The sequence below is a fragment of the Penicillium manginii genome, assembly GCF_028828005.1.
Source record: "Penicillium manginii strain IBT 31320 chromosome Unknown utg000008l:1.0-3226943.0:1.0-3228205.0, whole genome shotgun sequence".
Classification (NCBI taxonomy): Eukaryota; Fungi; Ascomycota; class Eurotiomycetes; order Eurotiales; family Aspergillaceae; genus Penicillium; species Penicillium manginii.
In genome coordinates this window covers 2,919,268-2,946,802 of record NW_026643109.1, presented here as the reverse complement: position 1 = coordinate 2,946,802, position 27,535 = coordinate 2,919,268, and the positions used below count along the sequence as shown (strand labels likewise).

The 27,535-nt window shown below is 50.0% G+C and overlaps 7 protein-coding genes across 7 annotated transcripts; 4 read left to right on the top strand and 3 right to left on the bottom strand.

Annotated features, from left to right (window-relative positions):
* Nucleotides 1–1,114: 1,114 nt before the first annotated feature.
* Nucleotides 1,115–2,323, bottom strand: N7533_011690 (retinol dehydrogenase; the record flags this gene model as incomplete). Its single annotated transcript, XM_057108340.1, has 6 exons — nucleotides 1,115–1,382; nucleotides 1,436–1,725; nucleotides 1,779–1,832; nucleotides 1,879–1,918; nucleotides 1,979–2,167; nucleotides 2,247–2,323. The coding sequence occupies 6 exons, from the start codon at nucleotides 2,321–2,323 to the stop codon at nucleotides 1,115–1,117; spliced, it is 918 nt and encodes a 305-aa protein (XP_056955718.1).
* Nucleotides 2,324–2,810: 487 nt separating this feature from the next.
* Nucleotides 2,811–3,275, top strand: N7533_011689 (uncharacterized protein; the record flags this gene model as incomplete). The annotated part of the gene is made up of 1 exon (XM_057108339.1): nucleotides 2,811–3,275. One exon carries the CDS (start codon nucleotides 2,811–2,813, stop codon nucleotides 3,273–3,275), a length of 465 nt encoding a protein of 154 aa, XP_056955717.1.
* Nucleotides 3,276–3,693: 418 nt separating this feature from the next.
* N7533_011688 (uncharacterized protein) lies at nucleotides 3,694–6,308 on the top strand (the record flags this gene model as incomplete). The annotated part of the gene is made up of 2 exons (XM_057108338.1): nucleotides 3,694–3,740; nucleotides 3,821–6,308. 2 exons carry the CDS (start codon nucleotides 3,694–3,696, stop codon nucleotides 6,306–6,308), a joined length of 2,535 nt encoding a protein of 844 aa, XP_056955716.1.
* A 7,917-nt stretch (nucleotides 6,309–14,225) lies between these two features.
* On the top strand, nucleotides 14,226–17,857 carry N7533_011687 (uncharacterized protein; the record flags this gene model as incomplete). The annotated part of the gene is made up of 5 exons (XM_057108337.1): nucleotides 14,226–14,965; nucleotides 15,221–16,251; nucleotides 16,331–16,579; nucleotides 16,699–17,046; nucleotides 17,166–17,857. 5 exons carry the CDS (start codon nucleotides 14,226–14,228, stop codon nucleotides 17,855–17,857), a joined length of 3,060 nt encoding a protein of 1,019 aa, XP_056955715.1.
* A 361-nt stretch (nucleotides 17,858–18,218) lies between these two features.
* On the bottom strand, nucleotides 18,219–21,234 carry N7533_011686 (DUF3723 domain-containing protein; the record flags this gene model as incomplete). The annotated part of the gene is made up of 3 exons (XM_057108336.1): nucleotides 18,219–20,405; nucleotides 20,466–20,764; nucleotides 20,817–21,234. The coding sequence occupies 3 exons, from the start codon at nucleotides 21,232–21,234 to the stop codon at nucleotides 18,219–18,221; spliced, it is 2,904 nt and encodes a 967-aa protein (XP_056955714.1).
* Nucleotides 21,235–21,487: 253 nt separating this feature from the next.
* On the top strand, nucleotides 21,488–22,153 carry N7533_011685 (uncharacterized protein; the record flags this gene model as incomplete). Its single annotated transcript, XM_057108335.1, has 2 exons — nucleotides 21,488–22,069; nucleotides 22,127–22,153. The coding sequence occupies 2 exons, from the start codon at nucleotides 21,488–21,490 to the stop codon at nucleotides 22,151–22,153; spliced, it is 609 nt and encodes a 202-aa protein (XP_056955713.1).
* Nucleotides 22,154–26,804: 4,651 nt separating this feature from the next.
* Nucleotides 26,805–27,155, bottom strand: N7533_011684 (uncharacterized protein; the record flags this gene model as incomplete). The annotated part of the gene is made up of 1 exon (XM_057108334.1): nucleotides 26,805–27,155. One exon carries the CDS (start codon nucleotides 27,153–27,155, stop codon nucleotides 26,805–26,807), a length of 351 nt encoding a protein of 116 aa, XP_056955712.1.
* Between the last annotated feature and the right edge of the window lie 380 nt (nucleotides 27,156–27,535).

The following is a 27,535-nucleotide window of genomic DNA, read 5'->3' as shown; positions in this document are numbered from 1 at the left end:
CGCTTCGATTGACAGGTTGCTGGGCCGGCCAAATACCACGCTAACCCTGTACCATCAGACCTGGGCTATCCGCTTGATCAATGAACGGTTAGCACAAACTGAGCCAGTCTTGACTTATGGAACAATTGGAGCGGTAATACCCTTGCTATATTCTAGTGTTAGTATATTTTGGCAGGACAAAATATGCGAAACAGATACTCATGACGGGCTGTAGATGGTCTCACTTGATCGAGGGTCAGCAGTTGCTCACCAAAAAGGCCTGGTAAAGATGCTCCTTGCCGCACCGAAAACTTTCCGCGACGATATAGGACCTCTGATTGCCATCATCAAGATGTATGTGATCATTATTAATTTCTGAGCTGATCGATTTATAAAATAACATTTCTAGAGTAATGATCTCATTTGCCTGCATCTTCGACATGCTCCCCATTTGGGATTGCTTATACTCTGAATCAATTCGCCCAAATACCCTGATTCGAAATTTAGTGTCGAGGGTCACTTTTAGCAATACCGAATCAATTTTTCAAAAAGATTCTGTGGATGCAATATTGGACGTCTACGAAGCCATCTCGCGGTTGGATCATTTGGTTCAGGCTGATCACTGTAGTTTTGCTGCTGAAGTTGAGTGCGCGCTCTCCCATGCACCGACAAGTGATTCGATGGGCACAGCCGAATACAATCACCCTCTTTCAACGCATCAAAGGCTAAATGTATGCTGCCAGCTCTGCTGCCAAATATTTTGGGAAATACTTCGCCGACAATCGCGCCGCGAGGAAATTTCAAACACTACGCTCGATCACAAAGTTCGGCAGCTTTTGAAACACCTGGCGCAAATAGAGCCTTTATACTGGATCCGCAAAGCCCCGGAAGTGTTTACCTGGGCTGCATTCACCGGCGCCGCAGCGTCAGACCATCATGATGAGTGCGTAGCCTTCATTAGCCACGCGGGGATGGTATTGGCAGCCATCGATTGCGAAGAATTGACACTTATACGCCAGGGATGGAGATACTTCCATCTGCTGAAAAGAATTTGTGGAGATAATAATGCGCTTGCTGTATTGGCAGATCATTGATTATGGGCTTGGTAGATGAGATGTTGCATGATTCGCCCTTATCAGTACCCCCGACTTCTGAGGGCGTTCACCGTCCAGTCCCAGAGGTTTTCCGCCATTTTAGCATCTGATCCAGCTTTACTTGGCGCTGAAACCTTTCCAACTGGCAACAAGTACGCTCCATTGTCGGCCTCTCTCTTCAAGCTGGGCGACACAGCAGCAAAGAGGATATTCGCTGCCCCTTTCCGTGGGCCAGGCGCACCTAGCTCGACAAGCGGTTTAATTAGCCGATAAAGCGGGGTTGACGAGATTGGCCCTGCGGATAAGTTCCTAAGTACCATTAGATCCGAGTCTTGGCGAGTGGACAGGGAAAGCCTACATACGTCTTCACTGTTCCCGGATGCAAAGAGAATGTAAGAATGTCGGGGTACCTCTTGGCCAGTTCTTTCGCATGCAATACGTTGGCAAGCTTGGAGTGGCCGTACCGAGCCCAGACAGAGAAGTTCTTCATGTTCATATCCGAAAAGACTATGCCCTCTTTCGGGGCCAATTTAGCATGCCCGTCGCTGGATACATTCACGATGCGCACGCTTCCCTTGTCGGCCTTCTCTATAGTTCTTTGGAGCATTGGGAGAAGGAGCTCTGTGAACAAGAAATGACCTATATAGTTCACCTAAATAATATCAAAGAATGCTCCAAGAAAGCTATCATATGGGATATACATACTGCCACCTGCATTTCAAATCCTTCTTTTGTCTCCTCGTATGGAACGCACATGACCTAGAACATGTAAGTCATGCCTCATGAGGGGAGGTATATAACATACGCCAGCATTATTGATAAGTAAATGGAGACTTAATTCCTGACTATACCTTCATTAGTCAGAGCAATGCTCACACGCACCACAGGTCGGTAATATGACTAACTGAGAAAACCATTCCGCCGCCTCACGAACACTGTCCAAATCGGCTAGGTCTAACTTTAGTAACCGGATATCTGCCTCCGGATGCTCGGCAATGATATCCCGCTTCGCATCTTTGAACTTTGCCTCGGATCGACTGGCAATATACACACGGGCGCCGTGTTTCGCAAGCTCGATGCTGGTACCGAAGCCACTGTTGCATCAGAGAAGTTAGGACCGTATCTCCAGATATACGAGAAAATAAATCAAATACGTCAAGAAGGGTGTCATACAGTCCTGTGTGGCCACCGGTTATTATGGCAACGTTCCCGGCGAGGGCAGGGATGAAACCGTGTAGATCATTAATCATTGCTAGATATTCGCGTAATGACACTGGTGAGAGGGTGGCAATGTGTCAAGGCTAGACTACGTGCTCCTTTGCCCTTATATCTACATATTCTGCTCACATAAGGTAGCTGCGGGTGGTTTCTTCAAGTAAAGATTCGTCAGCACCTGGAGAGAGGATCAGAGGGCCAAGGAACAAGCTGCAACCGAGCGTGCGGGTGCGGGTGCGGGTGCGGGTGCGGATGCGGGCGCAAGAAAAGCACTGACTAATCAACTATCATCGTTTTATAGGGAGGAGTTTTATTGGGGTTGCCTCAAGCTGCCACGCTGCCTCACGTGACATCTACACCGACATTCCGGAGGGCTCCTTCTTCCTACAACTGCCTCGCAAGAGTCAGTTGCTTGCCTCTGGTGGTAGCTCGTCATCTCTCACGCAGTCAAGACTCGATTTTGTTCACGTCATTTCTCTACAGCAATAGCACCGATAAGCCTTGACTATATCGCTCTCCACCATGACGTTCAGCCAGTCCAGCAGTGTCACGCCTGCTCCACTTGACTCCGCTTGGCCTCCAGCCCACATTTGGGAAACCATGGGCCCGACGGACCGTGCTAGTTGGCTAGGACAGATACAGAGAGACAGGGCCAGGCGTCTTGAAATGGATGTTGCAGAGACCGACCTCCGCCACAGACGGCCTCGAGCGGACCTACAAGATGACGATAATCTCGAGGAAAACTGTGAGCCACCCCCTGAAGTCAAACCACTCATCGACATATTTCCGGGTGTCTCCGCCGCCCTTCTTACTCGCGTCCTCGAGAGGAAGTTGAAGGCGACTGAACTTATACGCTTCAAAGAGAAGTCAGTCACCGAGTTAGATCAGGAGGATAGGGTCTTCAAGATGACCGAGTCTGGAGGCACAGTAGGCTTTAAGAAGGCAGCGGCATCGCTTAAGGACTGGGGTCCCAACCCTCAAACATAGACGAGCTGCTTCCTTACATACCTAGCCGTCATAGGATATCTCTTTAGCGAGAAACATCCAAAGGCAGTCCCCAACCTACTCATGTTCATGAGGCAGATCTTGGACTTCGCCCAAACTTATCAGTGGTCAGAAGCAGTACTGCCGCTCGCCCTTAACTTCCACCAATATATTCTAGATAAGGGAGAGCTGTCGACGGAGAATAACCTTGTCACAGCCCCATTTCGCGAAAAATATATCCGTCACAATCTTACCCTGCCTGCGAAGTCGCCGGCAAACCCTTCAGCCCGACCTCGCCAAATACGGTCTACTAGGTCTTCTAATAAGGAGACTGAAGTGTGCGATAAGTTCAACACCACAGGATGCTTCTGGGAAGGCTGCAAGAGACGTCATGAGTGCACAGCATGCGGTCTAAGCGAGCATGGCGCCTCCTCTTGCCGAAAGAAGACATAGCAAGTGGACCCTGCCGTTAGGGAACAAACTGCAGAGGCCGATAGGAGCCCCGATCCCTTACCACTAAGCCTAATACCGCAGGGTCAACCATCCAGGCCAAATACTGCCTTCCAATACCCCGTCTTCAACCCAGAGCTCCCAAAGCTACAGTTCTCTCCGTCACCACTGTATGCAAAAGGCTGGAACAACCTCCTACGCCACTATCCAGGCGATCTCGGGTCTACTATCACTGGTATCCTGACCTACGGTGCCCAGATCGGCTATAGAGGCAAGAAGCAGTTTTGTTATTCCACCAACCATCACATACACGAACCCGGCATAATCTCGGCTAAACTAGCAGAGGATCTCAACCTCGGTCGCATTAGATTGGCCTCTAGGCCCTCCTTCGTTTCGTCGCTCGGGTTAGTCCCGAAGCACGATGGAGGATGGCGCCGCATCCATGATCTATCCTGGCCCCCGGGACAGGGTCTTAACCAGGGCATACCGGACTCTTGGTCAGCCATTGAATACATGACAATCGATGCAATCTACGAGCAGGTCACACAAGCTGGTCTAGGCTGCACAATCATTAAGAGGGACATTAAGGACGCCTTCCGAATAGTCCCTGTTGCCGAGGATAACCAGCATCTCCTTGCCTTCCAGTGGAACGATTCCACTTATATTGAATGCTGCCTCCCCTTTGGCCTCGCTACGGCCCCATTTCTCTTTAACCTCTTTGCTGAGGCTCTCCATTGGATACTCCAATGTCTCCTTCCGGTATTCTATATCAATCATTACCTAGACGACTTTATCGCAATTACTCGGTCTCCCTCAGTGTCCGATCCTACGGGTCCCTTTGACGAGGTTTACAACGGAGTCACTGACTATCTACGTATCCCCCGCAATACCATCAAGGACCAGCAAGGGACTTGCGTTACAGTCTTGGGTATCCAGATCGACTCTATTACAATGGAAGCTCGCCTGCCGCCAGAAAAGTTGTGCCGCGCCACGTTGGACGCCGTAGCTGCCCTTGACGCAGCGAGTCTCTCCCTCAAGCAAACAGAGAGTCTCACAGGTTTATTAGCCTTCTGTTCAAGAGTTGTCCGGCTAGGAAGAACAAGGCTACAGTCTCTGTACACCTTCCAAGCCGCCTTCCCACATGGGAGGAGCGCGCGCCGCCGTATCCCTTACGAGGTACGTGACGATTTGGAATGGTGGAGGGACTCCTTGTCTCTCTTCAACGGCGTACTCCTACTTGACCCCTGCCTCCGCACTATCACGCATCTATATACAGATGCCTCTAGTATCGGTCAGGGACTCTTCTTCTTCTCATCCAAGTCTACATCAGACTGCTGGCGGGCCAATGGTCACCAGCTTCATCCACACAATGCTGCCTCACTGGCCCTTGCTCAAGACGCACACGCGCACCATTCCCGCAATGCCGCCTCGATGGCCGTTGCTCAAGACGCACACGCGCATCATCCCCGCAATGCTGCCCCATTGGCTGTTGCTCAAGACGCCCACGCGCACCATCCCCGCAATGCTGCCCCATTGGCCGTTGCTCAAGACGCACACGCGCATCATCCAAGCAATGCCGCCTCGATAGCCGTTGCTCAAGACGCACACGCGCACCATTCCCGCAATGCCGCCTCGATAGCCGTTGCTCAAGACGCACACGCGCACCATTCCCGCAATGCCGCCTCGATGGCCGTTGCTCAAGACGCACACGCGCATCATCCAAGCAATGCCGCCTCGATGGCCGTTACTCAAGACGCACACGCGCACCATTCCCGCAATGCTGCCTCACTGGCCCTTGCTCAAGACGCACACGCGCACCATTCCCGCAATGCCGCCTCGATGGCCGTTGCTCAAGACGCACACGCGCATCATCCAAGCAATGCCGCCTCGATGGCCGTTACTCAAGACGCACACGCGCACCATTCCCGCAATGCTGCCTCACTGGCCCTTGCTCAAGACGCACACGCGCACCATTCCCGCAATGCCGCCTCGATGGCCGTTGCTCAAGACGCACACGCGCATCATCCAAGCAATGCCGCCTCGATGGCCGTTACTCAAGACGCACACGCGCACCATTCCCGCAATGCCGCCTCGATGGCCGTTGCTCAAGACGCACACGCGCACCATTCCCGCAATGCCGCCTCGATGGCCGTTGCTCAAGACGCACACGCGCACCATTCCCGCAATGCTGCCCCATTGGCCGTTGCTCAAGCCGCACATGCGCACATCAATACTAACGAAGTAGACGCCATCCTACAAGGCTTCCTACTCTTCAGCCACCATTGGCTTCATCATACTCTCGTTATCCACACGGATAGCTCCACAGCGCACGCGGGACTAAGGAAGGGCTTCCTTCATGGTCCACCTAACGCACCCCTGAAGAGCCTGCTTATCCTAGCGGCGGCGAGAGACATCCAAATCGTGCCACATTGGCTCCCTTCCGGGGAAAACACATTAGCTGATGCCCTCTCCCGCAATAACTTTCAAGAGGTTGCTAACATTTGTCCCCACTGGCAGGACCTCTCGGTATTGAACCGCCCGCGTGGTTCTCTTCACGAGCTCCTCAGCTCAATGCAGGCCACCTAAAACTGCTCTGGAGCGGCCTCAGCGCTAACACGCGTTCCGTCTATCACTCCGTTCAATGCAGTTACGAAAAGCACTGTGCGCTACAAAATTTATCGGCATGGCCAGCCTCAACACAGTCGTTAACCTCCTGGCTAACTTCACGACTTCTTGGGAATTCAAACCAAAAGGTCGTCAAACCCGATACCGCACTCGCGGACCTAGCCGCTCTACGATCCTACCATACCGACAACTTTCTTGACGATAAACTCTTTGATAATAAGCACTTTCGGCGCCTTATAGATGGCGCGAGAAGACTCAACCCCGTCACGAAAGTACGAGTCAGAAAACCGATCTTGCGTGTCATTATCACGAAACTATCCGTAGGCCTAGCTTCACTCCCGCTACAGCCCCTAGAGATAACTGCGAACCTTCTGGACGACTTGAATTTCGCAACTGCCTGCCGGGTAGCATTTGCTGGGTTCCTCCGCCTCGGAGAATTCACCTACAAGACAGAGGACCTCAACACACGCTCTATCTTCTCAGCCACAAAGCTTACGCGCTCCGACGTCAGATTTTCGTCCTCGTTAGATCATGTGCAACTCACACTCAAACGGAGTAAGACAGACCGCCGCCACGAAGGAATCCAGATTGTTCTCGCAAAAACAGGAGACGAAGCGTGCCCAGTAGACGCGCTTCAGAAGCTACTACTGCTCGACCCTAAAGGGCCCGATGCCCCGTTATTCTCCTTTCACCGAAAACCGTTCAGCCGCAACCATTTCCTCTCTACCTTGTCCACTAAGCTGAGAGCACTTGGCATCCAGACGGACGGCTACTCGGGCCACAGCTTTCGGAAGGGTGCGGCTCAACATGCGCACGATAGTGGGATCCTCGACGACCAGATCCAGGTGCTCGGGAGATGGACCTCGGAGGCATTCAGGGTGTATTTCACCACAAACGCGTCAGTTTTGTACAAGCTCAATCACCAGTTCCAGACAGGCTCGCCAGCTCCGCTATCGCTATTGCTTCCTCCACCGTCCCCTCCACCATCCTAGTTTGGCCCGGGTCATTTGGGCCTTCTCTGACGCTACAGTCTAATGCGTTTACGTATAAAACCGCAGCGACAGGTGACCCGTTATGGCCAAACTGTACACATTCCTGTTCCCATCTTGACTGCGAGAGGTCACCAATAAAGCGGGGTAGATATAATCACGAAAGATTAAGATGATTCTCAGATGAGTAGAGACGGCACACGAGAGTTGCTCCCGGGCTCATAACCTGTTGTAGTTCAGAGGTATGAATTGTTATTTTACTCTCGGAGGAAAGATGAGGCTATATATACAACGTGTAGCCAAGTTGATTTCCAATCAACTTGGTCTTCTGTATAGACACCACGGAGTTAATTCCGATGGTTCGGTAGTCGGTGGCCAATTCGACTTCATGGGTCACATGATCAACAGCTCAACCTGATCGGCACCTCCTGAATATCACTACCAGAGCATCCCTACTTCAACAGGATATTAATGGGTACTTCTGCTAAACGTGATTGATTAAGTAATTAGTTTTACCCCTTATAAATTGTTAGCTCAGGGGATGTACTAGAAATCAGACATGTTCATTACAATCCACTGGTACTATCACATATGCGGATCCATTGTCTTCCAACTTCGGCTTGATTCCTGATCTGCACCAGCCTCATATCACAACAGTCTGCGCAGACGGGCGCTGAGGTGGTACTGCTTGAGTCATTGTGTGTGAGCTATAGAAAAGTGTCGACTAGCATTGATACAGGATGCGCAGGGTGCACTGGAGCGTACAGCAAGCATGAAAGGAATATACTCATCGATCTTACGATACATTGTGGTAATCAGATTGCCTTGAGAAACTGCATTGGTATTGCCACGTGTTTTTCAACGTCGTGCATCAAAGGTTAGAACGTGCGTGAACTGTCTGTCAACGCAACACGGGTGACGTATGGCCCAGATTAATTTGATGGCAGGATTTGTCTCTCCCAGAATAATATGCTGTATTTAAAATCTATGGAAATCCGCTCTGTTGTGCACACTCAATCTTCTCCCATTCTTCCCTAATGAACCCACCCGCTGCATCCTCTTCACCAGTCGACCGACCGGCCAAGAGACAGCGAAGACTCTCCGAGGACACTTGCAACGACCCGGAAGCAGAGGATATTTCACCAGTCTCATCCTCTACCGCAGCGAGCAACCTCCCCACGGTGCAACTCAAGCAAATCCTACATCGCAATGTCGACCTCGCCCAACCGGCCCTAAGACTCTTGGATTTGTATCTATGTCTATGGGAAAGTTATGTTGTGAAATCTGCAGAGAGTATCCGGCTTGAAGATGAGCGGCGCCATATATGCGAGGTTAACGAATCGCTGGAAGAAGAAACTGATAGTCTCCTCCAGTGCTGCAACCGACAGGCAGTGGAGTTAGAGGGTCGACAACGGACAGTGAAGGCATTCCACGGGAATGTCATGTCGGCTTTGCAAATCATCGACCTCCCTTACTATCACATTGATAGACCTTGATTCATCCATGGAGCCATACATCTTTTGTCGGTTTAGAAATATTTTCACTTTTCGATGGCACGACTCATTTGGAACCTCCACGGACATGTAAGTTGCCATGTATGTGAAGCATAGCAAGGTTCTACGGCCCCATCAATGGCTGTCTTGTGATACATTCCTTAATAGCTTCGAAGAACCAAGTTCTTAGCCACCTATATCTAGTGCTGATGAGATTTCCTATCAATATATGCTTTCCCTTCACATAGCTACGTTTTCCATCGGCAAACATGAGCAGCTTGAATTTCTTCTAACTGCTCAAAGATAGGCTTAAGGCGATCCTTGCCACCCGCTTTTGTTGACTCGGCTCCCCATCTATCACTTTGGATCTCTCCAGATGTAATATTTTCATTTTTGATATATTGTGAGGTGTGAGGTCGAATGCATCCGACTTTGAAGAAGATCAAGAGGTAGAACATAACATTGGAGAAACACCACAATTTTACTACTTGAGCCTATCCCATAGGTATAGTGGAAGTGAACTTGACAAGGATTCAATCACTGATCTCGCTCGCAATTCATCAGCCCTGCCACTTGGCCTTCCGAGCACTGCTCTCAATCATTGAGAATGCTGATCAATCGCCCCCGAGAAGCCTCCAATGCTTGGTTCATATGATCAAACTGAAATAGCTGCTCGTCATGATGAGCCAGAAGCAGCCCCTTTTCATTTTCCAATCGTGCATTCTCCCTTTTCAACTCCTGGTTGGTTTGTACCAGCCTCTCACTGCCAATATGTTTCGACATGCATGAATCCCACAGTCGTCGGTAGAGTCCCAAGATTCGAGCTGCCTGAAAGGCGAGCTTTGGGTCATCCCGTTCAAGCTCTGTGAGAAGCTGTAGTATCGGTTGAAAGGGTTCTGCTGCTGAAGTTTGTTCTTCGTCAGCCGGCGGCTGGGAGGCCGGCTGCATTGATTAGCATCGTGCGCGACATTAGAGGTTAAAATGATCCTTACCTGCGTAGGAGCTTCTTCGGCTGTCAATCCCGGGTTCAGTCGCTCATTTGGAGCTGAAGTTGGATCGAAATCGGCCTTTCCGTCCCCTTGTGTGTCGTGGCACACAGTCGAAGGATCCATTTTCCTTCTCAAGGTAATATATTCGAGACTCTGGATACATGTAGTATGGTTAGCTTAAGCTCTATTTCATCTAATTTATAGGCACGAAGACGGATCAAGCTAGCAAATTCGGCTCTCTCCATAATGCTCAACGCTTGATGATGTTGATAAAACCAATCGTGTATTAGCAAGAGAAATGTGGTCCAAGAGATATGTGGTCAACAAACAACTCAGTTTGAAAGAAGTGGAGCAACGACAAGTTGACCATTACTGACAACAGATAAAGAAATTCGTGCAAGAGATAAATGTAAAAGTGATGCAGACTGAATGAGCTTTGGTGTGTCTCATCGTGGGATCATCACCGTGACTTCAGCCGTTGAAACAGTGATAAATGAGATATCGTTCGAACACATTCTTTGATACAGTATACTTGTAAAATGCACCAACTGGACGCTGTCAAAAGTCTTCCGTGAAAAAATGAGGAAATTTCCCACACTTCCACCGATTTGCATATCGCCATCTTCTTTTGTATATCTGCTCGCTGTTTGTATCAGGCTACTAGCGGCCTCGGTCTATCGCGCGCTCAGAATCTTGCCGCCCAAATCTCCCCCGTCACAGATTGGCGTTTGGATTATGCGATCGCCATTGTGGTATTTCATTTTCTTCTACTCTGTACAAAGCAGCCAACAGTCACAGTGCGATACCGCTTGCGTGCAATTCCCAAACGATCGTTTCCAAATGAATTCGCATTCTTTGAGACATCCATCTTCGGAGGTGGATTTGCACAGCCGACCTCGTTTGAGTCAAACATCAATGATGAACAAGCCGAAAGATCAATGACCCTTAATTCCCGAACATTGCTTCATCACACGTCCTACCCGTATGGCATTTCCACAACAGTCGCTTGGGGTGCTTAGTCCTGAAGAAGCCATGCGGCAGATTCATCGAAATGGTGTCGCTGGTTGCGGCTTTCAACGACCAGGGCACTTTTCGGATCCTGGCTTCATCCATTGCGAGCCGATCCCTGTCACTTACTGGCTTGAAAATATGCCACGTTCGTATCTTTTCAGCCCATCGGAGCCATCTTCCAAGCCTCATACCTCTGAGGCAAAGGTGGCCCCTACTTGCAACTCCTGTTCTATGCGACTTGACAGCAATGAAGTGCCTGCAACGAGCCCAGTTTCTATGGGGCCTGCAAACGTCGCAGCCCTTTCTTCCTCTCAGGTACCTCCGGATTGGAGCTTCCAGAAATTGCCACACAAAATACCCCAGCGGCGGTTCGAATGCACATACCCGGGCTGCGACCGCCAGTTCAGGCGCCGAAAGGCCCTCGAGCGACATCTGACATGCCACTCAAATGAAAGACCGTACGCATGCTGGGTGCCAGAATGCCATCGTAGCTTCAAACGTTCGGACAATCTGAAGGCTCATTATCTTACACATGCCAAAATGGGCGGTCGCAATCGCTATGTGGCAACATTGGACGAAACGAGCTCTACCTACAGTCCTGAGTTTCGCGGTCGATTGACATTGGACGGCTGGCCAGCTCCTGAATAACTGCGAAGATTCAAACAATAGGTATAGAAGATGATTATTCTGTCCTACAAGACCACTTCTCCATTTCATGGCTTGCGTCTGAGGTCCCGGTCGCCTTAAAGTATGAAATATTTCCCCCAGGATGTGAGATGAATATGTGTCTGCCGTCAGATAGAGTTTCCTCGCCCAGCGCCGGTTGCAAATACACAATGTATAGCCAGATTCTGATGTACAGTAATACGCATGTGATACATATGAATAAAACCATTTACTGGCTGAAATATCACTCCACCGGTTTTTCGAGCCAGTTTCTGGAACCAGAAACCCCAAGAGAGGTTGCCCTTCCTATGCATTACGGTGCCGGTGATTGAATTATTGATATATTTCCCTGCAATTATACTACATACTAGACTAGAGCATTAGATTAGATACCGGACCGCGTCCGTGCCTCTGGAACGCCGGGTAACTCCTGCCAGATCTATTTGATTGACCGTTCCTGTTAATTTTTGAAAAAAAAAAAATTCACAATTCTTATATCAAGTTTTGACATAAAACGATGTCTTTTCTGTGCTGCAAACATGTAAATCGTAAATTGGAAACTTGGGCAGCGAGGTGCAAGAAAAGAAGAACATCCCATGCTAGGCTTGGGCTCCATAGGCAAATAGTAGACTTGTCTCATGAAACACAAGCAGAATAGCCCAGCACAAGCTAACCATCCAAGCAAACATTTGTGTTCAGCAATCCGTCATATTAGAATGGCTGCTCGAGTCTGAGGAAGTTACCGGGGCCGCCGATGGTGCTGTCACTGACACATGGGTGGTTGTGGTAGACGAAGAAGTCAGTTGGGATTTATTGCCTTTCGTCGAAGACCTTGCTTTATTGCTGGCGGTGCACAAGCTTCCCTTAACCAGAGGCTCCGCAACCTTGCAACTTGCCGCATCCCCTTTGTCATTATGGAAGTTGATCAAGCCGCTTTGATGTACCTCAACCCACGCGGAATTCTGACTGGAGCCACATAACATGGCTTTCAACGACGACGAATTGGAGTGTGGGTCTTTGGTATCTGTGTTCAGGTCTTAAAAATGTCAGAAGAATTGATCCTTGTCATTAGATTGCATTGCTTACGGGAGCAAGAGATGCCGTCAAGAGGCGCAAACGGCTCCGAGATCCCGGTGCAGTTGAAGTTCTCCGTAGAATAAACGAGACACTGGTCATTATGGTCAATGATCTGAAGTGTTCCGCCAAAGACCGCCGAGATGAGTGTGGAAAAAATAAGAAAGCGATGCATGTCTCTTTCGCTTCTGAAGATGGGGTCTCTTCAGCAAACCGGGATCTGTCTTGCTCTTTAAACCAGGCATTTTGCGACGCGCGCGAAACTACTTATGTTTCCGTTTCGAACAAAGCTACAGGAATTGTTGAACATACTCTATTTCCGATAGGCTTTACATAGTCATCAACATCTTGACTTGGCCAAAGAACTCATGCCGAACGTATCTGTCAAGACTTTTTGTGATGAGCTGTCGTGGAATGAAATGGGATTCTATTTACTTTCCAATAGCTAACAGGCCGCAAGCTTTTCTCGTTCCCATAAAATAGATACAATAATGTTGGCTATCAACTTAAAGAGACACTCATCGGTAGAAGTTGTATGTATGCGCCCTTTGACGACGGTCGTACCGCTCCATTGCAATTTTGTGGCCGCTCAAGGGGTGCCCAAGTGGCCAGATTGAACCCCGAGAATCCTAAGAAACCTGTCAAAGAGCCGCTGAAAAGAAAGGACTCTCAGACCCCAAAAGCGGTTCTACCAGTTATAACAGCTTTTAATTACCGGTCGTTTGAGGTCACTCAACAGGATCTTTCCAGGTAAGCACAAACGTTTCCCACAATGCCGTACTGATGAATCCTGGCTTTCTCGTCTATCAAGAGAAGTCTTTAAGATTTAGCGGGGCTCCTGCTGAAAAGATCAAGATGTTCCAGTCATAATACAATATTCCATCATCCCAGCTATCGGCAGTATCCCAAGCCTCTGATTTGAGAGATTGAATGTCCGAACTTGAAACAGTCATCCTCTGAAGCTTGAGACGGCCAAACTCTGAGTGACTATGCTACTCACTTACTGCATTTTCTTTTTTGGTGCAGCTACAGCAACTCTCGGACAAACAGTCAGCCTCTTACTGCCAGGATTTCAAGAGCGTGAATTGGAGGCGAGCATATTATCAACCGTATGTGAGGAAATGCCAAAATATTGGAATTTAAGACTCGTGATTAACCTTTTTACTATATTCTAGGATGATGAGACGACAGCATTCCTTGTGACTTGCCCTCAAACCGTCGCTGCATCTGACTGCGGCGTTTCCGAAGCAGGAATGACGGCTATCCTTAAGAAGAACTCCGTAGAGCTGGTGGATGTCAACAAAAAGAATAGGTTGGTACCAAGTATGCACTACAGTGTAAATGATATGTTCTATTCGGTATTATTGCGGAGAGCCCCTCCCCCCTTGCGTCGGATTCACGATATTCCGTGCTTATAATCGCACACAGATATCGCTCCTATATCCCCTCCTTCGAAAGGCACATCGCCTTTTCGAGGGAGAGTTGGGCTCTCTTCGCAACGGTTTTTCTTCCTCTTCAAGAGTTTCTTTTACGATGGTGCGACGTAGTTCTGAGGCCCCCAGTCCTACCCCTGGGGGACAGACCACCCTGGGCTCCTCGTTCTACCCACCGGAGTATATATGGAATTCCCTCTCTAATACCCAACGTGACTCATTCATGTCCACTGTGTCTGCTTCCCTTGTCGCGGGCGATGGACAGCGCAAACGACCACGCATAGATCTTACCACAGAAGAGGAAGCCGACGACGGTAGGGTCCCATCTCTTGTTTTGCCAGTCCTCCCCCGCTTCCCCGGTCTCGACCGTGCTGCCATTATAGCCGTTTTTGAACACACCTTCCGCCCAAAGAAGGACCTCATAAAACTTCGCAGCCCCGAATTCAAAGCCTCGGCACCGGATGGCGAGTCCTTCGACTTGAAGTCCACATCGTCTGGCCTGCAATTCCGCAAGGTGGTTTCAATCAAGGACTGGGGCAATGACGCATCCCTGTGGGCCCACTGCTTTAGCAGTTATATCGCCATCTGGTGTGATTTCTTCGCTGCCAAGCACTCACTATGCATCAGTGGAATGGTCCTTTTCCACCGCCGTATTTGTGACCTTGCCAGGGCATATAAGTGGCAGGAGTGTATCCTGCAAATGGCCTTAGACCACCATCAGATGGTCGTCGATAAAGGCGACCTTGCCGTTTCTCTTGGCGACTGGGAAATTGGGAAAGCTCTCGAAAGCTCCTACCTACGCCCGGATAACGTGCTCCCAGCAAAGACAGCGCCGACTACCCCAACCACACGGTCAACGCGCTCAACCGCCGCCTCAAACAACGATTCTGTCATCTGTGAAAAGTTCAACTCTTTTGCTGGCTGTCACTGGCGAACATGTCACCGTAGGCACGTCTGCTCTAAGTGTGGCAACGAACACTCTATGATAAGCTGCAAAGTGAAACCAGCGAGTTAGGACCACGCCGCGGTCTGCCTTGATATATTTCAAACGCTATCACCGCCAACCAGCTGGCCAGCCCCGCGTCCCAACACCTCTATCCAGTTTGAGATCTTTGACTCTTCTCTCCCGCCCCTGCGTGATTCTGCTTCCCCTTTTATCAGTTCAGTGTGGGAAACTCTCCTTGAACGATATCCTGGCGATCTAGGGACTATTTGTAGCGGTATTCTCACATTCGGCTGCCGCCTTGGTTGTACGGGCCAGCCGACAGACCGCCGAACATCTAATCACCATATTGAGGAACCCTCTATTATCACCCAAAAGCTCTCCGATGACCTGTCAAATCGTCGAGTGCAAGTTTGCACTGGTCCCGCTGTTGTGTCCCCACTAGGGCTCGTACCTAAACAAGACGGAAGCTGGCGCCGTATCCATGACCTTTCCTACCCGCCAGGGTGCAGTGTCAACGAGTCTATCCCGGCTATCGCCTCTGCCATACAATACATCTCCATAGATCACATTTTCGAACTCACCTGCACCTCTGGACGAGGATGCTTTATCATCAAACGCGACATCAAAGATGCTTTCCGCAATATCCCCGTCGCACCGGCCGACCGGCCTCTCCTAGCCTTTTCGTGGGATAGCAAGACATACATGGAATGTTGCCTTCCATTTGGTCTTGCAACTGCACCCTTCATCTTTAATCTCTTTGCTGAGGGTCTCAACTGGCTTCTGACTGCCTACTTACCTGGGGCCTCTATCGTCCATTACCTTGACGATTTTATCACTGTTTTTCCTCCTTCTGTAGGAGATATCTCTCAGGCTATCGTCGAGTTCAATACCGTTTACATTCCTCTTACAGATGCACTAGGCATCCCAAGGAATAACACCAAAGACGCCGCGGGTACCGTGGTCAATGTGCTTGGGATCGAAATCGACACAACACTTCTACAGGCCCGCATGCCTCGCGATAAGCTAACACGCGCATCTTCCGAGGCCGCGTCGCTATTACAGCAAAATCGTGTTTCGCATAAAGCCTTGCAACGTGTGATCGGTTTCCTCCAACACTGCTCAATGGTCATTCGTCTTGGCAGACCCCGCCTCCAGTCGCTCTACAGCGACCTCGCATCTTTCCCACCTCACCAGCGCTCTCTCCGCCGCCTATCCCATGATAGCCGCGAGGACCTCGCGTGGTGGACGGACACAATCCCGTTTTTCAACGGAATCCATTTCTTTAAGAAGAGCCGCCCCCCTAGTTGCCCTCTACACAGACGCGTGTGACTCCGGTCTGGGCCTCTTCTTCTTTTTTGCGCCCTCACGGGACTCCGCCGGAGACTGGTTGTCTGCAGCACCTTACCTGCCTTCCACTCACGCCGCTATTGTGGACGCCTCCTCCGTCTGCGCTAGCGAGGCCCACATCAACACCAAGGAGGTTACCGCAATTCTGCAGGCCTTCCTTCTACACAGCCTCCATTGGGCTCATCATCGTGTCCTCGCTTTTACGGACAGTGCCGTCGCGTTCCATGGCCTGTCTAAGCAGGCACTCCGCGGGCCGGCCCATCGCCAACTGCTCATGCTTTTCAGTATAGCAGCCGCCCTTGACATAGAAATCCAGCCACACTGGCTACCTTCATCAGAAAACCTGCTAGCTGACGCATTATCCCGTTCCGACTATGGTTCCATCGCTGACATTTGCCCACAGTGGACGAGCTCCTTTCCCTTGCTCCGCCAGCCTGGTTCTCCAGCCAGCCTATTTTCGTGAGTGCTGGTCATGCTAAGCTGGTCTGGAATGGTCTTGCAGAGGGAACAAGAAAAGGGTACCGCTCCGCACAGCGCTCATACACCCGTAGCTGCGCCCTCAATGGATTACAGCCATGGCCAGCAACAGCACCAGCGATCTACACTTGGCTCACGGAACGACTGCTGGGCGCAGGTGGGAGCCCACCAGTGAAGCCCGATACAGCTATGTCTGAGCTCTCAGCGCTCCGCGCGTACCACGTCGACAACGGTCTTTCCGATGCAATTTTTGACCTCCACGCCAAGCATTTTCGTCGTATGGTCGATGGTGCTCGCCGGCTGCAACCCCCGCGCCAAAAGCGGGTTCGCAATCCAATCCCACGCACCTCAATTATAACCCTATCAGGGAATATTTCACATCTACCTGCCCAGCCACTGAGGCTCTCACCCCCCAGAGAGACGATCTCAATCTTGCCGTGGCTGCCCGGGTTGCCTTCGCCGGGTTTCTTCGGGTCGGGGAATTTACATACTCAGCTGCTGAGCATAGGAATACGCAAATCTTTGTTGCTACTAAGTTAACCCGGGGGGATATCAGATTCTCCCCTACCATGGACCACGTCCTCCTCACTTTAAAGAGAAGCAAGACCGACCGAAACCACGAAGGTGTTAATATTGTCCTTGCAGCGACAAACGACGCGGCCTGCCCCGTTGAGGGACTTTCTAAGCTATTCCTTCATGATTCACAACCTTCAACTGCTCCTTTGTTTACGCTCTCCTCCGGGCCATTCACCTCAGCCGCCTTTCAACGCGCCGTTATCTCCAAGCTCAAACGCTCTGGGGAAGATACCACAGGACTAAAAGGCCATAGTTTCAGAAAAGGGGCAGCCCAACACGCCCACGATTCGGGCCTGAGAAGTGACCACATTCAAGCCCTCGGAAGATGGTCTTCCGAAGCTTTCCGTCTTTACTTCACGACGCCCCCAACAACACTGTACACCTGGAACCGTCAATTCCAGACCGGTCATCCAACTCCGGTCTCCTCTTCCTCACCACCAGCCCCTCCACCATCCTTATTTGGCCCATCGGGTCATTTGGGCCCGCCTGCAGCCCTCGCGGCGCTGTAGTCTTCTGTCAAGGAGACCTACATCACCATGTTCGGACTGCAGGTGCCCCGTACGGGCCAAAAACATCTCACGCGTCTTCATTGTAGCAATGGTTGGAATAGAACAATATATTCCAGAGGCGGTCCTCTCTACAAACTTGTCCGCATTACGAGATACAAGTAGATTTGTATGCTTAGTCGATGTTCTCTTAGTTGGCAGCGCTTCACAAGAACAAGGGCCTTCTAGGAGACTTGGCCTAGAAACATGGCCCTCTCAGAAGAGATTTCTTGTGCTCATCTGCTCCCCAAGAAGAAACTCTTAGGAGCCAAAGATTCACATGAAGATCCCGATGGTACCGCGCACCGCCGGGCAAATTGGTTCATCAATATCGTGCACGTCCCACAACGCGAGCAGCCATTGAAATCAGCTTTTCCTCCTTCCCTAATCCTTCTGTAGCCGCAATTGCTTTCTCTTCGTGGGCGGAAATCAAGAAGATCGCTTTGGTATCATCCGCTGTTGCTGCGCGGTAGCAATGGGCCGGACGAAGGCTCTTGAGGTTCACATCGTAGAGTGTAAATCCTTTGCAGGAGTACTTTCGTGCGAGCCGCTCCATGGGTGAGGGATCCAACCGGTCTACGAGGAGACAGTCTGATTGGTTCCACTGACCTCGCTCGAGTGACCAGAACTTGATCTCGATAAGCGGTTGTGTAGACGTTTGACAATTGGGGTCGACAGGTTTTGTTGCGATGTGCCTGGTCTCTTTGTACATTGCTTCCGATTGCTCGTCAGCAGAGATCGATAGTGACAAAGTCTGAGTTTGACCTGATTGAAGCAAATCTCTAGGTGAAGCTTGATTATGATAGAGCAGATTGAGCTCTTCATTGAGCCGGCCGCTCTCCATCCTTTTTTCCAATTCTTCCTGCTCCACTTGGGCCCTCCTCAAGCCATTGAGGAAAGCCTCTAGCTCTTCAGACCTGGAGGGACGGCGTTCTTCTGACAATATTATCGTTTCTGACGAAGATCGTCGCTGTGCTGCAGAATCGATAGGTGTCTGTGCAGTAATTCCGAGGGCAGATCCAGTGTCTGGACTGGGTTCCTCTCCTGTTGCTCGCTCGCCCTGGTCCCATTCGAGTGAGACTGTTTCCAGAGAGATCTGGGTGCATTCACTCTTAGAATCTCCAAGCTCTGGATCAGCCCCGGGCGAGCAGCGAGAAGGGACCATTTCCAGCACTGAATCGCTCAGTGACCATCGGGGAGTAGAGTGATCTCCACCCGATGGACTTCTCTGATCAAAGATTTCCTCATTTTGAGCTGGCTCGAGAGGATCTAAGTCCATAGGCTCGGGTCTATTTTCTGAATGGTCGATCTCACTGGAGAGTACCAGACGTGTTGAAGCGTTGCTTCTTCCGGTAACAGATGACCTGCCTGATGCGCCCTTGTGCCGTGCAGACGTATCAAAGCCCGGTGCATGTTCCTTTTCAACAAACAACGGCGATTCCATCCCCTCTTCAAACCCTTGGTCTGTATTCAAATTGCCGCATCTTCTGTTATTGATGGGATCAACCGTTGGCGACTTCCCCCAAAAGGCGAAAAAGAGACAACGCCGGACAAAAAAGCTAGTGATTGTATCGGCGGCATCAACATCAGCATGCAGTCGATCTAAGAATAACAAAGGGGCATCTTGAATATGGGTGCGGGTCTGCGGAACCCCAGAGCGAGCGTGCGCCTTGACGGTGCTGTCTGCCAAAAGATCTTGCGGGGGACCGGGCTGATTAGGCACAGCCTCAGTAAAACAATCTACAATTCGTCGCACCAGACTATCAAAGTGTTGGTCATCGTATCTAAACCGGCTTGGCTTTCGGGCCTGGAGAAGGGCCGATCGTGCAATCTGGTGATCCGGAGAACTGTTCAGCAGCCCATCAATTTCTGGGGACCTAAAGCCGAGCCGGTGAGCTAGATGGGCCATGTCGAAGATCGCGCGCGGGTCCGGCTTAGCGCAAGTCGGTTTGGCCAACAGATCATCAGAGTTCTTGGGGTCCGGGGGCATCAGTGGATAATGTCGCATAGCATACAGCCATAATTGCTGGTATCCTGTCTCGAAGCATTCTGTCTCGGACGCATAAAGGCGTCGGAAGGTAGACTCCGAGGTCTGAATGATACACTTCCCTTTCTCTCGGTGATTTTCCCCAGACTCCGAGTCTGGATCAAAGATCGAACTCATGGCTTCCCTCACAGATCGGGGTGATGGACCCAAGAGCCGCTTCAGACAGTGAGCACAACTCTCCAGGTACTTGAAATCCTCAAAGAAAGTGTATAGGGACGGGATGAGACCATCAAAGTCTTTCATCTTGGCCCATATCGCGTTTCGCTCATCAGCACTGAACTCGGCAAACACATGGCCACTGAGAACCAGCCCGCACGCCGTCTTTTCATCAGTGCGTGATTTACCCGGTGCCAGTAACTGCAGGGCGTGAACCGTATCCTGATCGATTTTCTTCATCAGACGGCGATGTGATCCGACCAGAGAGGACCAGAAGTTCAAAATGTGGTCCAAATAGGTTGCTATCTCCTGAGAGACGAAGAGTCCTCATTAGCTAGAAAAAAAGCAGTAACCTGAGCTGAAACTCACCTCAATGCAGCCTGAAGCGATCAATCGATGAAGCAGGCTGATTCTCATTCCGCTAGGCCAAAGTCCAGGAATCGTTAGCAGTCGGTCAAATGCATGTCGGAGACGACGATTCTTCTTATTGTCAAGTTGATCCAAGCGCTCTTGATTGTTGGGCGATAGTCTCACGAACCATCGCTCGCGAAAAGCTTCATTGCCCTCGCCCTCATACTGTCTGATCTTGCGATAGACTTCCCCATCGGTCGGCTTCTTCTGATTGGAATATTCATCCACCAACGCCGCTCTCAATTCTCGGTCGATGTCTTTTGGAACAGTCAGTATCAATCTATAGGAGCGCCCGGGTATATCACGTACCGTCTGTGTAGAGATCAACCGTCCACCAGCGATCCGCCGGAGGAAGTACCTCAACACCCGCTTGTACACGATGACGGCCATGGAGACCCCGAAGTTGCCCCGCCATAAATTCCAGTCGAGGAATTTGCCGGCCTTCGGTTGTCAGCAAGGCTTCCTGTGGAACATTCGCCTTCTGCAATGCGTCTGCGAGATTATGTCGGGACACGGTCGCTGGAACATGGTTTTGGACATCTAGGCGGCGACAACGATTCTTCCGGAAGATATTTCGTAGCCGGTCCAAGTTCTTAGGGTCCAGTTCCCGTGGTAAGGGAGGTTCGAATTGAATCTGGCAGATGCTGACTTTAGCTGCACCAATGTATTTCATTCGTCGTTCTGCTGCGAGCCGCATTTCTTGTTCGGTAAAAACGTGTCGAGCCATGGTGTCAGGATAAAGATGGGGCTCAGGATTGGTTTGGTTTTATCGGGCGTGAATGCCTTTATAATTATATCTGAACTCCCTTGTTGTGGTGGCTCAACGTTGGCACTGCGTTTCTTTGTCTGTGAGGCTGTGACCCAACAGCGTCGCGTTCTGCGGGCCCCAAATGCCCATTTAAACCAAGCAGGCTTCGCTTTATGTTTCGTGCTCCTCTTTCTACTTCTAAATATTAGCCAAATTCTATCCTGCTTCCATGATGCGAAAAGTTGGCGAAAAGAGAGTGACAAAAATCCAGGCCGATCAGGTTGCATTGCTCCCCCAGCAGCAAACCCGAACAGAAGTATCACCGGTAACGGACCTCAAGCCCGGCCCACAACCTCTCCATCTAAGACCCGCACCTGGAAAGAGGTCCATCACTTCCTCAACTCCGGAACACACTGGCAAGAAAACTGGATTGATGCCACAAACCTCGCCTCACCAGGAGACTAAGCAGCGGGAGAGCGATAGCGGTCCGGGCCTAACAGCCAGAAATGAATTTCTCTGGGATACTTTCAGGAAGTACTACGATTGTGATTTAGCTGGCCCTGTCGCGGTATGCGTTCGATCCTCTGGTGACCGCGGCGTCCGGGCGGTACGCCAGTATCCGATTGAGGACGCTGACAGGGTTTTGCAGATCCTCCGCTCCATACACCATAGGAAGCTGGCCTCCATTTGGGAGTGTTTCCGGACAAAGGATATTATGTACACGCTGGGTGAGTTTGACCCTCTCGTTCTGGATCATGTTGTCGCTTGTAAGGCCTCCCCAGACGAACAGGAGCTGGCAGCCGTTATGTCTCAGGTTTGTTCCTCATTTCTTACCTATCTGCCAGATGGCCAAATGGCTGATTCCGCACAGTTTGTTGTGCATAGAAGGCAGCGCTAACTAGCATCATATGCTCAGGGCTACTCCTTGCGTCAGCTGCATGCGAACTCCCTATCATTTAATTACTCCGGCTGGTATTCCAGCTCAAAAAGCTTCACGCCACGATGCAAAAATCCCTTGATGGTCTTTCGTATCTGGTCTCTGAGACTACCCGCCTCTGAAACTAGAAATAAATCATTACAGTATAAAACCCGCCTTCCCATCACGAAAGCAGTCACTGAAGTATTAGCTTTCGTTCGTCAACACCTAGGCACGGGGATTTTCTCATCATGGCTTGTGCATTTACTGTTCCTTGATTTGCTGGTCGTCGTCACTAATTTGCACAAATAGCCACTCATTCGAGGTTTGCCCAATGAGATATTGTTGATGATTGTGGCTTTTATGGACAGCAATGGCATCTGCATCTTGAAAAATCCATGCAGGGACCTGTATGCAGACTGCAGCCCACCGGGCTCACGTGGCTCGTTGTTGCCCCTGACGCCGCTTTTTTCCCAGGTTTCTAGATCTTACTCTCCGAGATGGCTATCGTAGAGCTGGAAAGTATTTGTCACAGGCACCTGGCGGCTTGAGATGCTGTCATGGGCACACTCGGATCGCATTGGACTTTCCACGGCCTTCAAGTTGCAACCCAGGTGGTCAGGCCAAATTTCAAGGTTCTAGAAAGAATGCCGTCAGGTGCGAAAGTAGCTCCAAAGTTGGCTCGAGCATTTCGCCGGTCTGGCGATTAATCGCTTCGCGGGCCTGGGGTGGCCGCAGGTGTCTGCTAGGGGGGAGTGGGGATCAACAGAGACCAGTAATTAGACTGACAGGATCTCAATATCTCAAAAGATGCCTGTCAATGCCAGCCTCGTATCTGTTTTCACTCAAGGTACCTTTGATTAGATGACGTATAATCGTACCCGATGCGGGCCTCGGGGGTAGTCATTGTCCTTTCGGTCCCTAATTTCGGCCTTATTGCCAACGAGTCATATCGAGGACCCAGGGGTACTTGGAAACGGGAAGCGTAAGACTTTTATTAGTCTAGCTGCATGTATGGGCTGGGAGATTGCTCTCCGCATACTGTCTCCCTACACCACAGGGAGTACGTGGCAGTCGATGAACCATCACATTAAGCCGCTACCCTGCATCGGTCGGCAAGTAATAAGCCCAAATTTGTCGATCTCTCAAGCGAATTGTCGGTATAGGTCAGCTGAGGGTAGACTTCCGCAAAACTCAGTACTGGGTCGAAGATTCCGACCCAAAACCCAGTCGTCCAAAATTTATAACCCAGTTTTTTGTATAAAATACATAAAAAGTGCCAAGACCTTCCTATTTAGGATTGTTTATACACATTTATGCATAAAACTGGGTCGAAACTGGGTTACTGGGTTCTTGGCAATGCCAAGATTGGGTCCAAAACTGGGTTCTGCGGAAGTCTAGCGGAGGGTCTTTTTCGCTCCGGATTCTCCTGCTACATTTTTATTTGCTCTTTTGTCATTCGCCCCTTGACTACCCACCCACCTGAGCCTTCATGCCTATGGCGGGATCATACGGACCTGACCATTAAGGTTTTCCCAACCAGACTGGGCCATTGGGAGGAACGCTCAGAGCTGAGCTTTTGCTCTATATCCTATTATGGACTGCTCCACAATTGGCCTTGGTGCCTATTTAGCATCTAATTAGACGTCCAAAAATTATGCGCCTGTCAGCTGTTGAAACGACTCATGTCAACCTACAGGTATCCGGCAGTAAGTATTTGCACTGCCAGCTTGAACGAAGGTCTGGTGGGTAGATATGATATCACCACTTGTACGATGATGAACAGAAGGTGGAGGTGGCATTTCGATGACGCTTCGGACTTCAAGACCAAAACTTCTATTCGCCTCAATATTCCCGATGAGGAATTCATTGACACCGAATACACCCTGAATTGTCCAAATAAGTATATAGACATGATCGGCTGAAGTACGTCGATACATCAACAGGAACGAGATTGTTCTTGATGGTGTCTACCTCGATGGATCAACAATTGAGGAACCCCAAATAAGGAATGGTTCATTGCTTTCTTTTTTCTCCTGGGACCCGGCAGTTGATATATCAGAAAACGGCCAGCGATCCGATCACAGAACGTGCAGTTGTGGGCGCCTGGCGCTGCGGGCCGCAAAACTATCGATGCTGGGCTGTCATGGATTCTCAGATCACCAGGCTCTCGAGCTAGAACGCCGATGGAAAAGCATCCAAGAAAATGGACAAAATTTCAATTCAAAAAGATATATAAGTGATGGAAGAAATACCAGCGAAAAAAGTCAATAATGGGGAACATAATCGAACACGTAGAAATAATACCTTTGGCCAATTTCAGCAGGAAGAAAAAGAATCATGGAAAGTCAGTTTTTCTTTTTCTGCTCGCTGACCACTTCTTGGGCCACTTGCGCAGGCGTTTGCTCTCGCCACGGCGCCCGCAATCCGCCAAAAAAAAAAAAACCGCAGCAGAATTCAGCGCCGATCAATCTTGGTACAGCAGTGCTCCAGAAACTGGGTATGTATGGAGGTGGACTTGCGATCTGTCTTGGGTTCCGCATGACATCGGTTTACTGTACTGTAACTGCCCCGGGGCTTGTTATGTCCAACACAGATTCATACAAGGGATCCAGAGAACAGGCTAATACCGTTACTAGCTGTATCATCTAGACTCCACCAGGGAACAGACATACACGAAGGCCCCGCTCGGAATGCTCTTCCGGCCACTAGGATACGAGTGTATGATCCCGTTCAAGCCAGAAATAACACTTGGCAAGATGGACAATAGCTGAGGGCATTGAGCTGAAGATCCCTCGACGTGAGAAGCCTGCTCATGGGGTCATTTAATAAAAAAAGGCTACAAGTTTGATATCATATCTCGTCTTCAATAGGGAAACTTGGTTGTACATGTGTAGTAGGAGGGGGAAGGTACCTTTGGTGCCATCGTAGGCACGCATACCAGGGTATTATGCGGTTTGGGTAAATTAATGGGAAGCGACAAATGACGTTATCTTCCTCCCCGATAGGTTCCCCAAAGGGGCTTGGATGGCACGGCCCGCGCTACTTAAATGCGAATCGCCGCGTCCAAGTGTTTTGTGAACGACACTACAGGCTACAGCTGTTCATTGTAGTTTCAATAGCGTACACAATACAGAAACGCCATCTGCACGATTCTGCGGAGGTAGCACAGACCGAAATTTCGAACCGAAGAACATACGGCACATATTTAGATCCACATACCAAATATGAGAAGAAGGAAAAGACGGGCTAGCCGGGAGTGGGGAGGGTTCGAACGAAACTAGTGTGCATCGAGAGTGGGGCCAAGTTCTGATTGGTAGGTACATGACTCAAGTGCATCTTAGTCTAGTTGCCAGATTCTGCAGCGCCAAGATTTTCCGCGTCACACCGGAGTGAATGTATGTACCAGAATGTACGGAGTACTGTGGCCTGTCAATAGACTGACACGAGGGGATTAAAACCCTTGCCCGGCGGATAAGTTAGGGTACATAGCCGGGCCTAACGCACAATGTGAAAGAGGGCAGAGCAAGGAAGTCACTAGGTCTTACTGGATGAAGTCGCGAGGGAGAGGTGGACAGTTCGGGATTCTCTTTCCCACACTCTGGTTGATGAGTATTCTTGGCTGCGAGACCACTTGGCCTTGCATGTACAGCGGATCCATGCAATCGTATAGTGTGTGTAGTGCGGTGGCAAGAGAAGCCGGCAATCACGTCTAATTTGGATTTTCCATCGGCAATCTTCCCGACCCAAGAGAATAGGTGATCTGCAAGTACATGTATCTGATGGAAGATGTCGAATATGTGAACGATGCTGCCCAATCGTAAGCACTCCAAGGAATATGGAAATTACAGCCGTGGGCAACGTGTGGGATGTACCATACATAGATCTAAAGCTTATTGGGTAGATGAATTGTGGGGAGGTAGATCTACTGCGTTGTATGGATATTACCTACTACTTTTGATATGATAATTAATGCACTTGACTAGCCAAACATGGAAAGAGCAAAATTGATAACCACTAATGCAAGTGAAGTAGAAGCCAGCACCCCAAGTCACAGAATGAAAAAAGCAAAGTCATCAAAATCCAGACACAGAAAGCGAATAGCTCGCAATATGATGGCCACTCTTTTTTGACACCAGAAGGAAGCCCGCTCAGACAAAAAAGGCAATCCACCGTGCCTCTCTAGTTTATTAAACGACCAGATAGAACCTGACCAAAGATATTCATAACTCGTAGACAATTGGACAATGTAGATAGAAAAGACAAGGAGGGAAGACCAATGGAACCCAACAAGGAGGAAAAATACCACAAAGAGGAAATGCCATGCACAGTAAGCCGTTCATCAGCCCGTTCTATGCGCCTGCCTCCCTCTCATCCCCACACAAATTGGAGATCAGTTGTAGTATCGTGGCTAGCACTAAGTCCATGGTGGGTATAGACTGGTCCATAATAGCCCACTTGGCCCATGCCCAAGGCCGAAGATTCCAATCCTCCAGTACCATAAGATACAGGATGGTATCCAGGAGGAGGGGCTGCGCAGCTGATCATCTCATCGGGAGCGTGGTTTTGAGATGAGTTTATGCTGGGAAGTCCGGAAGGGGTTGACCCTAGACTCATCTGGCAGGGCGAAATGCTAGCACTGCCTTGTGGAGCGCGAATAGGGGGGGCGTAGTAGTTGCCGATGAGGCTGACCCAGCGAGCGGGGTGTATGTGACGTCGGATGCTCGTAATGCGGGCTGTTGCGCATCCTGGCCGCATTTTTCGTTGCTTTCCCACCCTTGGAACCAGAGCGGCGACGCTCGCGGGTTGTGATGTCTGAGCTACTCCCCTTGCGATGGTTCCCCTTACGATGGTTCGCCTTGCGATAATGGGTTGTTGATTGGATACCATGTTCATACGCTTCATCTGTGAGGTGCCAGAAATTGACTGGTTTATTGTCTTTGCTTTCACCCTTGATGGCCTCGAACCCCTGAAAAAGCCACATTAGTATTGATCTTCCACTCATTCCAAAATTGAATGTTGATTTTCTCGAGGAAATCCCTCAAGACGAAAGAGTCAAGAAGTGGAGAAACACACTGCATTCATAGACAGATTGTGACGGACGCTGTTCTGCCAACCTCTTGAAGTTGGATCTCTGTCCTTGTTGGTATTGCGTTGAAACCATCCATAGATGCCTTGGACGGTCAACTTTCCTTGTGGAGCATCTTTTAAGGCGTCATAGATCAGGGCGGAATAAGGTGGCTCGGTAATGGGATCTTCATCGCTATTTTCTCTGAAGATAATTCTCGGCGAGCTATCATCACCAACGACATTGTTGGTGGGGAGGCTGACACTATCGAGAGATTGTGATGGCGAACGATGGGG